This window comes from Eurytemora carolleeae, unplaced genomic scaffold (assembly GCF_000591075.1).
Source record: "Eurytemora carolleeae unplaced genomic scaffold, Eaff_2.0 scaffold484, whole genome shotgun sequence".
Lineage (NCBI taxonomy): Eukaryota > Metazoa > Arthropoda > Copepoda > Calanoida > Temoridae > Eurytemora > Eurytemora carolleeae.
This window is the reverse complement of record NW_019396528.1, coordinates 101,920-114,744: the sequence shown is the minus strand read 5'-3', so window position 1 is coordinate 114,744 and position 12,825 is coordinate 101,920. Positions and strand designations below refer to the sequence as shown.

General features: G+C 31.7%; 1 protein-coding gene across 5 annotated transcripts in view; it reads left to right on the top strand.

The window, feature by feature from the left end:
• Positions 1-12,825, top strand: part of LOC111704906 (uncharacterized) — a 29,179-nt gene continuing 16,354 nt past the window's right edge. For 2 of the 5 annotated variants that reach the window (XR_002765903.1, XM_023477294.1), the window contains exons 1-22: positions 1-110; positions 567-667; positions 1,050-1,067; positions 1,324-1,415; positions 1,563-1,581; positions 3,121-3,179; positions 4,954-5,053; positions 5,270-5,315; positions 5,703-5,769; positions 5,971-6,035; positions 7,186-7,272; positions 7,759-7,790; positions 8,031-8,117; positions 8,479-8,556; positions 8,867-8,963; positions 9,971-10,032; positions 10,291-10,344; positions 10,877-10,962; positions 11,066-11,195; positions 11,669-11,709; positions 11,816-11,872; positions 12,352-12,461. Coding sequence is in view for 4 of the 5 variants with exons in the window: in XM_023477294.1 (XP_023333062.1) it covers positions 3-110; positions 567-667; positions 1,050-1,067; positions 1,324-1,415; positions 1,563-1,581; positions 3,121-3,179; positions 4,954-5,053; positions 5,270-5,315; positions 5,703-5,769; positions 5,971-6,035; positions 7,186-7,272; positions 7,759-7,790; positions 8,031-8,117; positions 8,479-8,556; positions 8,867-8,963; positions 9,971-10,032; positions 10,291-10,344; positions 10,877-10,962; positions 11,066-11,195; positions 11,669-11,709; positions 11,816-11,872; positions 12,352-12,461 (1,596 nt within the window). In the remaining variant the exon portion in view is untranslated. Of the gene's footprint in view, positions 111-566; positions 668-1,049; positions 1,068-1,323; positions 1,416-1,545; positions 1,582-3,120; positions 3,180-4,947; positions 5,054-5,269; positions 5,316-5,702; positions 5,770-5,970; positions 6,036-7,185; positions 7,273-7,758; positions 7,791-8,025; positions 8,118-8,478; positions 8,557-8,866; positions 8,964-9,970; positions 10,033-10,290; positions 10,345-10,876; positions 10,963-11,065; positions 11,196-11,668; positions 11,710-11,815; positions 11,873-12,351; positions 12,462-12,825 lie in introns of all 5 variants that reach the window. The other 3 variants (XM_023477295.1, XM_023477296.1, XM_023477297.1) reach the window with 3 other exon arrangements.

Here is a 12,825-nt window from a genome sequence, read left to right as displayed (position 1 = left end):
AGATGAGTATATCTGGGCTAGGTCCTAGTACCCTGGAGAACCAATGTATAACTAGATATCTCTACTATCTAGAATCAGTCTGTGCCACATATATTCATCTCACCACAAAAGTAAGTTATCAATGTCATTTTATGTGACCCTCTTCTTAACATAATGGTAACCCTAAACAAAAATAGATTCTAATATTTTCTCCAATGTTCTAGAAGCAAGAATGCGCAATTCACATTTGTAGAGAAAGTTCTAAAGAAGAAAAACATGGATATTTTATTCACTTGATATGACAAAGCTCTTAGGGTTCAGTTTTGAATCGAAAATGTCAGTCGTATCAATGGAGGGTCTTTTGAAATTACGCTTACGATCCATTTAACAACAAATATTTTAATGTCATAATCTGCTTGGTCTTTTTTACAAACAGTTTTTACTCAGTGAATTATAAGCTAGGGTTAAAATTTTTCTATTCCGCCATCCCCTTAAATTTTCGACAATTACTGCCCCCCCCCTGGCCGCGTCCCGCGCTGGGTCAATACTTAAAAATACTTACCAGTATAAATAAATCTTATCCCTAGGATGAGTCTGGACTATTTAAAGCTCTAGCCGAAAAGCTGCTTCCAATGCTTAAAGAGCAGCTCGGGAGCAGCATGAGTGGAACTGTCAGCTCTATCTTCAGGAATATATTTTTTTAAGTTGTTCTCAACAAATAGTCATTTTCCTTCCTTTGGTTCAATGATAATTTACTTTCTTCAATGAAGGGAGCTGTCTCGAAAAAAATCGGCGGCTTTCAGCTTAGGCAGGGAATTTTAAATTTCTTATTCGCGGGAACAGTTTACAGAAACATCGGAGAGAATAAAAGAGTTTGATTTTAGTTGTATGGGTAATTTCGCACACACCCAGGAATTTCTATTGTTGTTTCTAATAAATATAAGGATACTAAGATATAAAACAACAACATTTATCTCTCTCCTGTGTTTAATTTTCATTTTGTCGTCACAATATTTCCCCATTCCCTTTTTTTTTTGAAAATTATGATGACTTATTGAACTATATTTTAGACAAGAGATGCTTCGAAGGAAACAACAATGATTTAGATTCAAATATTTATTAATTTGGTAATATGTAATATTATTGAACAATTGTATTCTTCTCCTTTATTTTTCTTGACATTGGACAATTTTTTTATTTTAAAAACTTAAAAAAATTGAGAATTAAGCTTATAGTTTATAATTATTTTATCTTCTATTTTTGTCCTTAGAATTTAAAAAAGGTATTTTGTTTGATACCCCTGCCCCCCTACCCTTAATATTCTCATTAGTTCTGTGCTCGAAGAATTTTCTCCGGTGAGTTCCCTAGCTCCAGGTATAGATTAGAGTACACGGAGCTCAATACAGAATACGAGAATATTATTCAACCGCTCACAGGGAAGCCATTCTCCTTCTTACGGGGAGAGGGGGGGGGGGGGGTTAAAAGTGGTGTTTATTTTTTATTAAAAGGGGTTGCGTTTTGATGATCTATAAACAAAAATCAAATGAATATTTTACTGTTTTGGAGAATTGAAACACTTGCAGAGGGCCGAGATATTCTGAGGTAAAATTATCAAGATGTGATTATATTTTCGTTTATCGTAAAAAAATGCATGATTTTTAGATTTATTTCTCATGGGTGTTTATTTTTTTAATTATCGCCCCCCTCGCCTCCAGAAGTTAAGGGTATGGTTGCGCAGACTGGAATTATTTTTAAAGGTTCAAAATAAATTTTTTTACAATTTTAGAGGAAAATGATCATATTTTTTGTGAAACATGTCTAAAAGAATTTAAAACTTTTCTTTTGATGGCCAAATTTTCATTTTTCCCATTTGAACTATTTTAACATAAAAAATAATACAAATAAACATGAAATAGTTCAAATGGACATAAAAATAGTTCAAATGAACATAAAAATAGTTCTAATGAACAAAAAAAATAGTTCAAATGAACAAAAAAATAGTTCAAATGAACAAAATAAAATTTTAAATGAACAACAAAATAGTTCAAATAAACACAAAATAGTTTAAATGAAAGAAATATATTTCAAATGAACAAAAAATAGTTTAAATGAACATACAAATTTAATTGAAATGAACAAATTTTTTTTAAAAATTCAAATAAACATGAAATATTGTTTTATACATGAACTAATAAATTTTTAGACTTTTTTTTTGGTTCATTTAAACTATTTTTATGTTCATATGAACACATAGCCGTATCGCTCGGCCCCCTAGCTTGTCCTAGCCGCAGCGCTCGGTCCAGAAATTGACTTAACCATACCTAACCCCACATATCAGGTATCACTAACCTTACCTAACCCCACATATCAGGTATCACTTTGTCAACTTGATAAATGTTACCACAGCGCTCGGCCCCCTAGCCGTAAGTGCTTGGCCTAAAAATGTCATATCCTTACCTAACCCCACATTTGAACTATTTTTATGTTTTTCTACAATTTCGTTTGAACTACTTTTTGTTTATTTGAACTATTTTTTTGTTCATTTGAACTATTTTTTGTTCATTTGAACAATTTTTTTGTTCATTTGAACTATTTTTTTTGTTCATTTGAACTATTTTTTTTATTCATTTGAACTGCTATTTTGTTCATTTGAACTATTTTTTTTGTTCATTTGAACTATATTTTTGTTATTTTGAACTATTTTTGTGTTCATATGAGTTATTTCATTTGAACCATTTCATGTTCATTTGAGCTGTTTTGTGTTCATTTAAACTATCGTAATGTATGTACATTTGAACTATTTTATGTTCATTTGAACTAATTTTTATGTTCATTTTATCTATTTTTATAAATGTCCATTTGAAATATATTTATTTGTTTGACCTGTAAACTTCATGAAATCCAAACATTTTAAAAACTACTGTATGTTAAGAAAAATAGTTTAAATAAGCAATTATCATGTTGATTTGAAGTTGAACTACAGGATATGACGTCATATCAGTAGTTTAAATGAACAATAGTTTAAACTGTGGTAGTTCAAACAGGTATCCGCCTAAACAAATGTGTATTCAATAAAGATAAAAGACATTAGTTCTTGCTAAGAATTTATATTTTAGATTAATTCCTATATTTTTTTTACAGGCAAATGAAAAAACATGGGGAGAAATGTTGTAGTCCCTGCTGTACTGGAGTTTATATAGGAACCATTTTTGGATTTTAAATTTTTTGTTTCTTTAAATTCTTGACATCACTCTTGAAAATAACAAATTTTCATACTTGTTTTTTTACAATATAAAAATATCCTTAACATTTTTAGACATGTATCATATCTTAATATATTTTAAATATCTTTTATAAAAGTATTACCAACAAAGGGCAAGACTGTAAAGACGATTTAAAGTTTTAAATAATTCCGCCATGAATTAGGTCTTGTATTGGCTTATTTAATAATTTGACAAAGAAAGAACGAAGTTTTTAGTTGCTGGGAATTATATTAAAACTTGATAATTAACGCCAAAATGGCTGAAACCCAACAAAGAAAAATATTTGTAAATTTAAGTTGTTGTAAATTACAGTTTTAACAACTCAAAAGTGGAATGAAAGTCGTTTGTGAATAAGCTTTTCTTTAGCAATAAAGTAAAAGATGTAATTTGTGACAGTTTTAATTTTAAAGCTTTTTCATTTCAAATACAGTGATTGTTCTTATTTTATCTTAAATTAGTTTTCTAGGGCGCTTCTAGCCTTACTGTAAGTAACAATTTTCAATATACATCTAGCTTTCAGAGGAGCAACAACTTGCTCTGGCTCGGCGCTATTAAGAGTGCTGACAGATACAGGGTGAGAGAGAGAAAATGGCGAACTAGAAAAACTTCAATGGAAAAGAAATAAACGGAACTACAAGAAACATTGAAGGCCTGCAAAAACCATTTAAAGCTGAATTATCCTGGAGAATGGAGGTTTGTTTACCTAGCTGGATCCAGATTTTGCTATTGGTAGATTTAAATATACTCCTTAATAACAAGTCTGGTTAGCTGTTATTAAGTATCTGAACTTATCGGGAAGACACTAATTCTTTTAATTGAATCTAGTTTTTTGTTTAATCATCAAGGGAGCTCAGTACAGTCAGTTTTTTATATAACTCTCTAGTTTCTTGTGGCTTGACAGAACCCTGTGTGGAATAACATGGAAGTACACCCTACTTGGAAAAAAAAGAAAAAAAATAGTGCAGAGAAGGAGGTGTTTCTCTCCGCTTCTCTTCCCCCTCCCTCATGCCAGAAGAGACGGTAACTCTGTAAACCTTGGATTAGAATACTGATGGGTGTGCACCATGCACTATGATACCAGTTAATACTTTGCCAGCTGCAAGGAAAAGATTAATGTAGATGAGGCCATATTCTGAAGTACTGTGTCTGATGTGAACTTACAAGAACCAAAATTCTGTTGTCAAAAATATCCACGCCTTTCTAACCTTTCATATCCCAATTGTCATTATTAAGGCAAAATTCTGACAAATAATATCCTCAGAATTCTCAAACCCTGCTTAACGCAGTGAAATTTTTTTTCTTAAACCTGTAAGAATATTGAACAATGAATTTATGTTTGAACCTGAACCTTCAACCAGTTGAGTCAGACATTCCTGGCAAAACTGAAAACTGCAGTCAACTATAAAGAAGATACATGTCAGAGAAAAAATTCACTGCTCTTTCTAAAATTTTGTTAAACATTTTGAATTTAAAAATAAATTGTAAAAAAATAGTAACAATTTAGCTTTATAATATTACTTTTTAAGTCTCCATTTTTTCTTTAAAATGTTTACCATCAAAGTTTCGATGATTTTTCTGTTAACATTAATGGATTTTTTAAAACTAACAAGATCGACAATTTTTCTATTTCGAATATTCTGAAGTTTATTGGTTGCCAACAAACAAAGAGGCAGAAATACAAGTCAAAATTATTAATAAAAAATGGTTAAAGTTGAGACAATGGCGTGCGTGGTTATGAACGATGAAATCCAAGAGTTAAAGATAGATTCTAATATACAGAATAAAATAGTTAGTAAACAGAGACCAGTCAGGTAACTTTTTAGGATGTTTATTCTTCATTTTTACCATAATATACAAGGTTTTGCGATTTTTTTTACTTTTTGTTGGTCAACTTTTTTCTAACATTTATGCTATCTCAAAGTAAAAAGAGAATTTTGTACGTTTAAAGCTTTAGCGCTTATTAAAAATCTAAAATTTTCAAAAATAAATGAATTAAATATTAAAATGAAATATTGTTTTGATTTTAGGAATTATATTGGATTCGACATTCCCTCAATACTTTCACATTATCAGGCAAATATTTAATATTTTTATTTTTAATCTTTATTTTTGGTTGGGTTTGTCCAAATTTACTGGAGAAGAACTGCAGGGTCATAATTATTGAAGATTTGAGGAATACAAAAAAATAGAAAAATATCACCTCTACTAGCCAGTTAATGTTTCGCTTACTTTTTACCTAAAAGATCACCTATTTTTTACTAACAAAAGCAAATCCAAATCAGTTTTTTCCTTTAAAAATGACATATCCTTACCTAACCCCACATTTGAACTATTTTTATGTTTTTCTACAATTTCGTTTGAACTACTTTTTGTTTATTTGAACTATTTTTTTGTTCATNTAAAAAAGGTTAATATTTTTCTAATTAAATATAACACTTTGCTAAATATTTTCAATTGAAGGCATCCGTAAAACAGAGTCCCAGGCGACATAACATTCCACTGGAGAGATTTATTATTCACAATACAGGTAACTGGAATATTTCAAGTTGACTATTGATGACAAAGCAACAATTGTTGAGTGTTGACCCCATTTATAACAAAATTAACCCGTCTGATCTATTAGGGCCAGAGGGACGACTTGAAATTTAAAATGAAATAACTATTGTACGGACTAATCAAGGCTTTGAAATAAAACTTTTTTAAAATGACTATTTTCGGATTTTTCTAGAATTACATTCCCACGAGTTCTCCTCTATGCATATTCGATCGGAGCTCATTCTTGGTGTTTATCAGGTACTTTTATTTTCATTTCTAGTTTATCTATTTGGATTGTATCCCCCTATCATGGAAATACAAGATTATCTAGAATATCCCGCCATCCTATCTAGGAAATACAAGATTATCTAGAATATCCCGCCATTCTATCTAGGAAATACAAGATTATCTAGAATATCCCGCCATCCTATCTAGGAAATACAAGATTATCTAGAATATCCCGCCATCCTATCTAGGAAATACAAGATTATCTAGAATATCCCGCCATTCTATCTAGGAAACCCAAGATAATCTAGAGTATTCAACCATTCTATCTAGGAAACACAAGATTATCTAGAGTATCCCGCCATTCTATCTAGGAAACCCAAGATAATCTAGAGTATTCAACCATTCTATCTAGGAAACACAAGTTTATCTAGAGTATTCCACCATTCTATCTAGGAAACACAAGATAATCTAGAGCCATTCCATCTAGGAAACACAAGATTATCTAGAGTATTCCACTATTCTATCTAGGAAACACAAGATTATCTAGAGTATTCCACAATTCTTTGTAGGAAACACAAGATTATCTAGAGTATTCCACCATTCTTTCTAGGAAACAAAAGATTATCTAGAGTATCCCGCCATTCTATCTAGGAAACCCAAGATAATCTAGAGTATTCAACCATTCTATCTAGGAAACACAAGATTATCTAGAGTATTCCACAATTCTTTGTAGGAAACCCAAGATAATCTAGAGTATTTAGCCATTCTTTCTAGGAAACACAAGATTATCTAGAGTATTCCACTATTCTATCTAGGAAACACAAGATTATCTAGAGTATTCCACTATTCTATCTAGGAAACACAAGATTATCTAGAGTATCCCAATTCGGGTAACCTCTTTTCTTCGCCTAAAGGGTTGTTTGATACCAACCTTCCAATGGAGTTAGTTGATGAGCCACTGGCTGGATAGTATCACCTTTTTATCTTCTGACAATGGGCTAATTGTTGTGGGTTTAAAGGTCCAGTTAGAGTAGGTGTGGGACGGTGCTTCCCATGCCTGCCGGCGGTCTGGGGGGTTCATAACGGGACCTCTTTTTCAGATTTCTTTTCTTATGTTCTTATCCCAATATCCTCTTTAGGAAACACAAGATTATCTAGAGTATTCCACCATTCTTTTTAGGAAACACAAGATTATCTAGATTATCCCACTATCCTCTCAGCGTCAGCGGACCCTGGTGAATCTGTATCGACTAGACCATACTCGGAGGTAATGTAAACATAACTCAGTTTTGGAAATCAATTTTGGCGTCTTGACTTTAGAGATGGACATAGTTTTTCAGAACAAACGAAATTTTTTCGGAACGAACGTAACGAAATGGTGTGGTTCAGAAAAAACGAACGATGGATGAACGATCTTACCGAGAAAAGAAAAACGATCGTTTTTATAAACGAACGATCTTATTGAAAAAAACAATTTTACTGAACTATTCAGAGAGAAACAAACTATACAGATGGAAAATGGACGATAATTTTTTTTTGAACGATTGAAGAAAAATGGACACAATCGGTCGTTCACGATTGATGGACGAACGAAATGAAAAAAGCCGAACACGTTTATCTTTACTTGAGACTCTTTTTCTAAATTATTAATATCTCTATATTTTACAAAGCAAAAAAAGTTAAGGATATTATTAAAAAGGGGGATACACATTATTACACATTTTTTTCTTCATGCAGATTGTTTTTATTTCAGGACCTCTACCTCAACATTGCACATTTATTTAGGAATAAATTGCCAGGATTAAGATATTTAGATCTTATGAATCTTTTTTTAAAAACTAAACTGGATATTCCTTTTTATTAATAAAAGACATTGATAGTAGTTCTTGATATAGTACTTAACAAAAATTTCAAAATACATAATCATCAGTTCTTAAGTAGGGTTGATTCTTATCTAAACCTGGAGATTCAATTCAAACTCACAAAAAATGTCTCGAAAAATAAATCCTGAAATTTCTGGTTTAGTGCAGAGACTGGTGCCAGATTTCCCCGTCTTACAGAGATCACATTTGGATCAGAGCTGGGTGTAAAACTCTCAAACCTACGAGACAGGAACACACATTCATAAATTCCCGGCCCCTTAACCATACCTTTGCTACGCTTCGCGACAGTGACTCAAATCCTTCCCCGTTCTCAACATTTACAGACTAGTACACAAATTCATGAATTTCCTTCATATTTTTCAACCCTACGAGAGTCCTGACTTAAATTCATTAACCACCCTCCCCCCCATCGCCTACCCCAATACTTTTCTCAATCCTACATGAACATGGAACATTAAACACAAATTCATGGACCACTCTCCTTCCACCCTCCCCCTCCCCCACCAATTTATTCTAAACCCTATGAGACTGAAGAGTTACTCCTAATTTAATGTTTTTTTTTTGACGTATGAATTGCTCTGTACAACTAGATATGGAGAGTTGGTGATAGTTAAACTTTTTCAAGGAATTGGACACTTTGTACCAAACCTGAAAATATTTGATGTTAGGTGGGTTTTCAGTAATATTTTCGTCTGAAATATTGTTTACTTTAATGATAATTAATTAATTATAGATACATTAATAATTATTAATAACCAGTCAACCAGGCTAAGAATATGAAACTTTATCGTTAACTAGCTCGGAAATCCAGCTTTGCCGGGAAACTTAAACTTTCCCATTACAAATCAAACAATCAAAATTTGAGGCAAATCGGTTATGGGCTTTGTGAGTTATACATAACGATAAACAACCAGATTCCTACTTTAAGTATATAGTTCCACAGCAAATATGAAAAGTTCTTATACAATTGGTTTTCAGTGCATCTCTAAGTGTGCCGACTGAAGCATTTATTCATCTATTTCTTCGCGATGCCAACAACACTCTCCATCGGTACATGTATCTTCCGCCTTATCAGGTATCTTGAAGAGAGAATGTTGCAATTTTATTCTATTCATCAACGTTTTAGAAACTAGCACTGTGTCCAAAACTATTATTTTCAACATTTTTATGCACGATAAGAACTAGATATGTACCAATATGAAATAATTTATAGAGTTTTGTTTAAAGATTTTCATATCTTAGAATTACAGGGGAAATTAGTTCCAAAACTAACACTTGGCCCATTTCTATCACTGAGTGTTAGATATGGGCCAAGTCTGCAAATATATCTTTTCCAATCGTATATGTCTTTAAATCCAACTACACCATACATTTATAAAGATTGAGTGAAACTATATATTGACACAAAAAATGTCAATTTTAAACTAATAATAATTATTTCTTACACTCAGTGTTAGAAATGGGCCAAGTGTTAGTTTTGGGACTAATTTTCCTTGAATTAATGTAGACATTACTAATCAAGATAAAATATGCGGACGTCTTTATAAATACTAGATTTGAGATTTGAATTGAAAGATAACTCTGTTAACAGGGTTGAGCTGGACTGGGCTAAATTATATGAATAAGAAGTCCCGATTTCCGAGACAAAATGTCACTGGAAATAAAGTCCTGGGTTTGGATTCCTGTGATCATAGTAATCGAAGTTCTGAAAAATATGTTAAGGTTAAGAAAAATCTAGAAAAAAAACGACCAAAGACTCTGGAAATTTACCCATGCAGTAAATTAGGTCCACAGAAAAAAATGCTCTTAAAAATGCTGTTTTTAATTCTCTGTACAAATGTGCAATGCTCAATGTACAATGTACGCATATATGGAGCTAACCAAATGCGTAATTAAGCTCCCTGGAGTGCTTTTAATCTTTTATAGCTTTACTCTAAGCCGTTTTTAAAACTTGTACGTAGTGTATATTTTAACAGAAAAACTTTAAAAAATAAATAAATAAATCAAGAACAAAGGTATAGAGGGGGGGGGGGGGCACGAGCCTGCACCCCTCTTTTTTGTAAGTGATTAATGATTATCTAGAAAGTTGGTGATATTGTCTGCTACAAGTATGATAGTGCACCTGAGGAGTTTTATAAACATAGGTAGCATTTATTTTCATAAACTTGAAATGTATTAATTGATTGATCTGAACTTTTGTATTGTGAGTCTAGGGATCAAGATCTGACTGATTTCCGTTTTTGTGCAGATCTTCGGATTAGTTTAAGTCGTCTTCGATATCCCCTGGTGGTCGTATCTTTATAATTTATAATCAAGCATTTAAGTGTCCACAGGGAATATTGAGATCAAGCGTTCAAGTTCCAACCTCAGTTTCCTTATTGATCTTTTTAACCGTTGTCCAGGACTGATCAATACTGTCCATGGTGTCGCGATGAATGGGGACAAAATAGTCTGAGGTAACTATTATATTTTGACAAAAATAAACAGTATTTACTGGGACGCTTAACGTAAAAACAAATTCAGACTGCCCAGAATATTTTAAAATATCGTAATCGAGTCATTAAACCCTGGAACAATCTACCAAAAGAGATTCAACACTCTGAAAATATAAACGTTTATTTGAAAGTATAAAGCATCATAATAAACGCAAGATCAGAACTAAAGCATACTCAAAATTATTTTCATTCATAAAAATATTCTCATCATACTTCATGAATAACACCACATAAACATATAAGCATATAAACATAAACATTAACTTAAACATATAAACATATAAACATGTAAACATGTAAACATATAAACATATAAACATATAAATTTATAAACATATAAACATAAACATATAAATATTAACATGTAAACATTAACATAAACACATAAACACATCAACATATAAACATAAACATATAAACATAATTACGACAACAGAATAAGATTTACTAAAAATGACATAAATAAAACAATTTTGATTGCTTCACTTTTTAGACCGGGTTGCGTTTTTTTAGCGAATCCTATACCTATTGTTGATGATAGGCTTTACCAAGATATAGAAACTAAATACCCAGAACTAGGTGAAATAGGTTTTTAAATATTCAAAAATACTTTTTATCTGTTGAATTAGCATATTTTAAAATACCTTAAATATGATCATTTATTTATGATTTTTGTCTGCAGGCCCAATGTATCTTGCGAATGTTGTTCGAGCAAGTGATTTCTGCAAATCAATTCATGAACCAAATCTAGTACTCCGGCGTCCCCCAGGGCCCAAACCTTGGCAGTCTGGTTTTGTTCTTCCGGAGGGCATGTAAGTGTCATTATTCGAGAGTTTTATTTTCTTGTATTTCCATCAGATTATTTGTATGTAGGGAATGTATCATTTACTCTCAGACAAATTAGAATCAAACCCGAGGGGGTTTAAATTTCCATTGATACTAATTTGTCTAAGAGTAAATGACATTCCTTTTTAAAGAGGGGATTCAATGATAAACCCGAGGGCTTGCGGATTTTGCAGATTTTTTTTTTGCCTTTGTAGTATCTTTCAATGAAAATATCCCGGCGGGATTAAATGAAAATTGTTGCATACCAAAAAAAACAGCTTTTTATAAATGAATGAAAATTCACCGTATACTGACCACTGACTACTATACCAAAACTAATTTTCCATTTTTAAAAAGTTGTATTGCCAGAGAATGTTTTTTTATAATATTGTTTTGAGGCTTTCTTTCAATCTCAACTATAAATCTCAAGCTGTTTAATAATAACTAAATTTATTTTAAGGCCTGAACCTATTGTTGAGGAAAGGCTTCCCCCTAATAGAGGTAAGTTTAGTTTTTTTTAAATTTGATTTGATTAGATTTAAATTGAATTGAATTTGTATTATTAGAGGATGAAACAATATTTCTATGTTGTTTTTGTTTATTTAAGAGCTACGTTTTTATCCCCTGAAGGAAGGAGAGAAGGTTGAATATATTCCAGATCTAGGAAACCAACAAGTGTATAAACAGATTTAGATATTTTTTATTTGTTATTAAATTTTATTATTTTGGTCAAACTTGGTTTTGAAATTTGGATCATTTATTTTACAATTTAAATATTTATTTGTTACAATTTACAAACATTTATTTTACAATTTAAATATTTATTTTACAATTTAAATATTTATTTTACAATTTAAATATTTATTTGTTACAATTTACAAACATTTTAAGTTAAAGGTTGAACGTGTTATATATAACTTGACTTTTTATGTCGTCGTTGTTTAATAATTAAAAAAAAAGCTAATTATGAAAACGTATCCACCCCAAAGTAGTTTTGTACGTGCAATTTGCGCTCAAACTCAGGATTTACAGATCTTTAAAAAGTTTGATATGTCTCAAATGAATCCGAAAGAAGTTTTCCACAACACTGCATACTCAGTTCAACTACCTTACTTGGTGTGTCAAAACTTGTTCTGTAAACAGAAGATGGCCGAACAAGGAATATTTTGTGCGCGTCCCTCCAGGTTCTAAATATTGGACAGATGGGGCCGAGGCATGAAATCCTTCCTTTCCTTCTCCTGGCTCTACCACAGGTAGGATTCATAGAGGCTTACTCATGGGGAGGGAAGGGGGGGGGGCTATGAGGGCTCAGCCCCCTCTCATGGATCAGAAAATATATGGTTTGCAGGGGGTTTTCAAAAATTGAAAAGCAAGTTTTTTATCCTTTTTCATACTAATTATTTATTTTCCCCAATTAAGAGAAAAAACTCTGAAAAAAAAACATAAGAAACATGCATAACTTCTGGGAGACAAAAATTTTCAAAAAGGGGGGATTTTTCGAGAAAATATACACCCCTAAGTCGGGTAATTTTAAGCCTCTTCATAAACGTACTTACCATGTGGTAGGTAAAAGCCCAAGTGTATCGGACTTTTACCATTGCTATGCACATTTGCTAA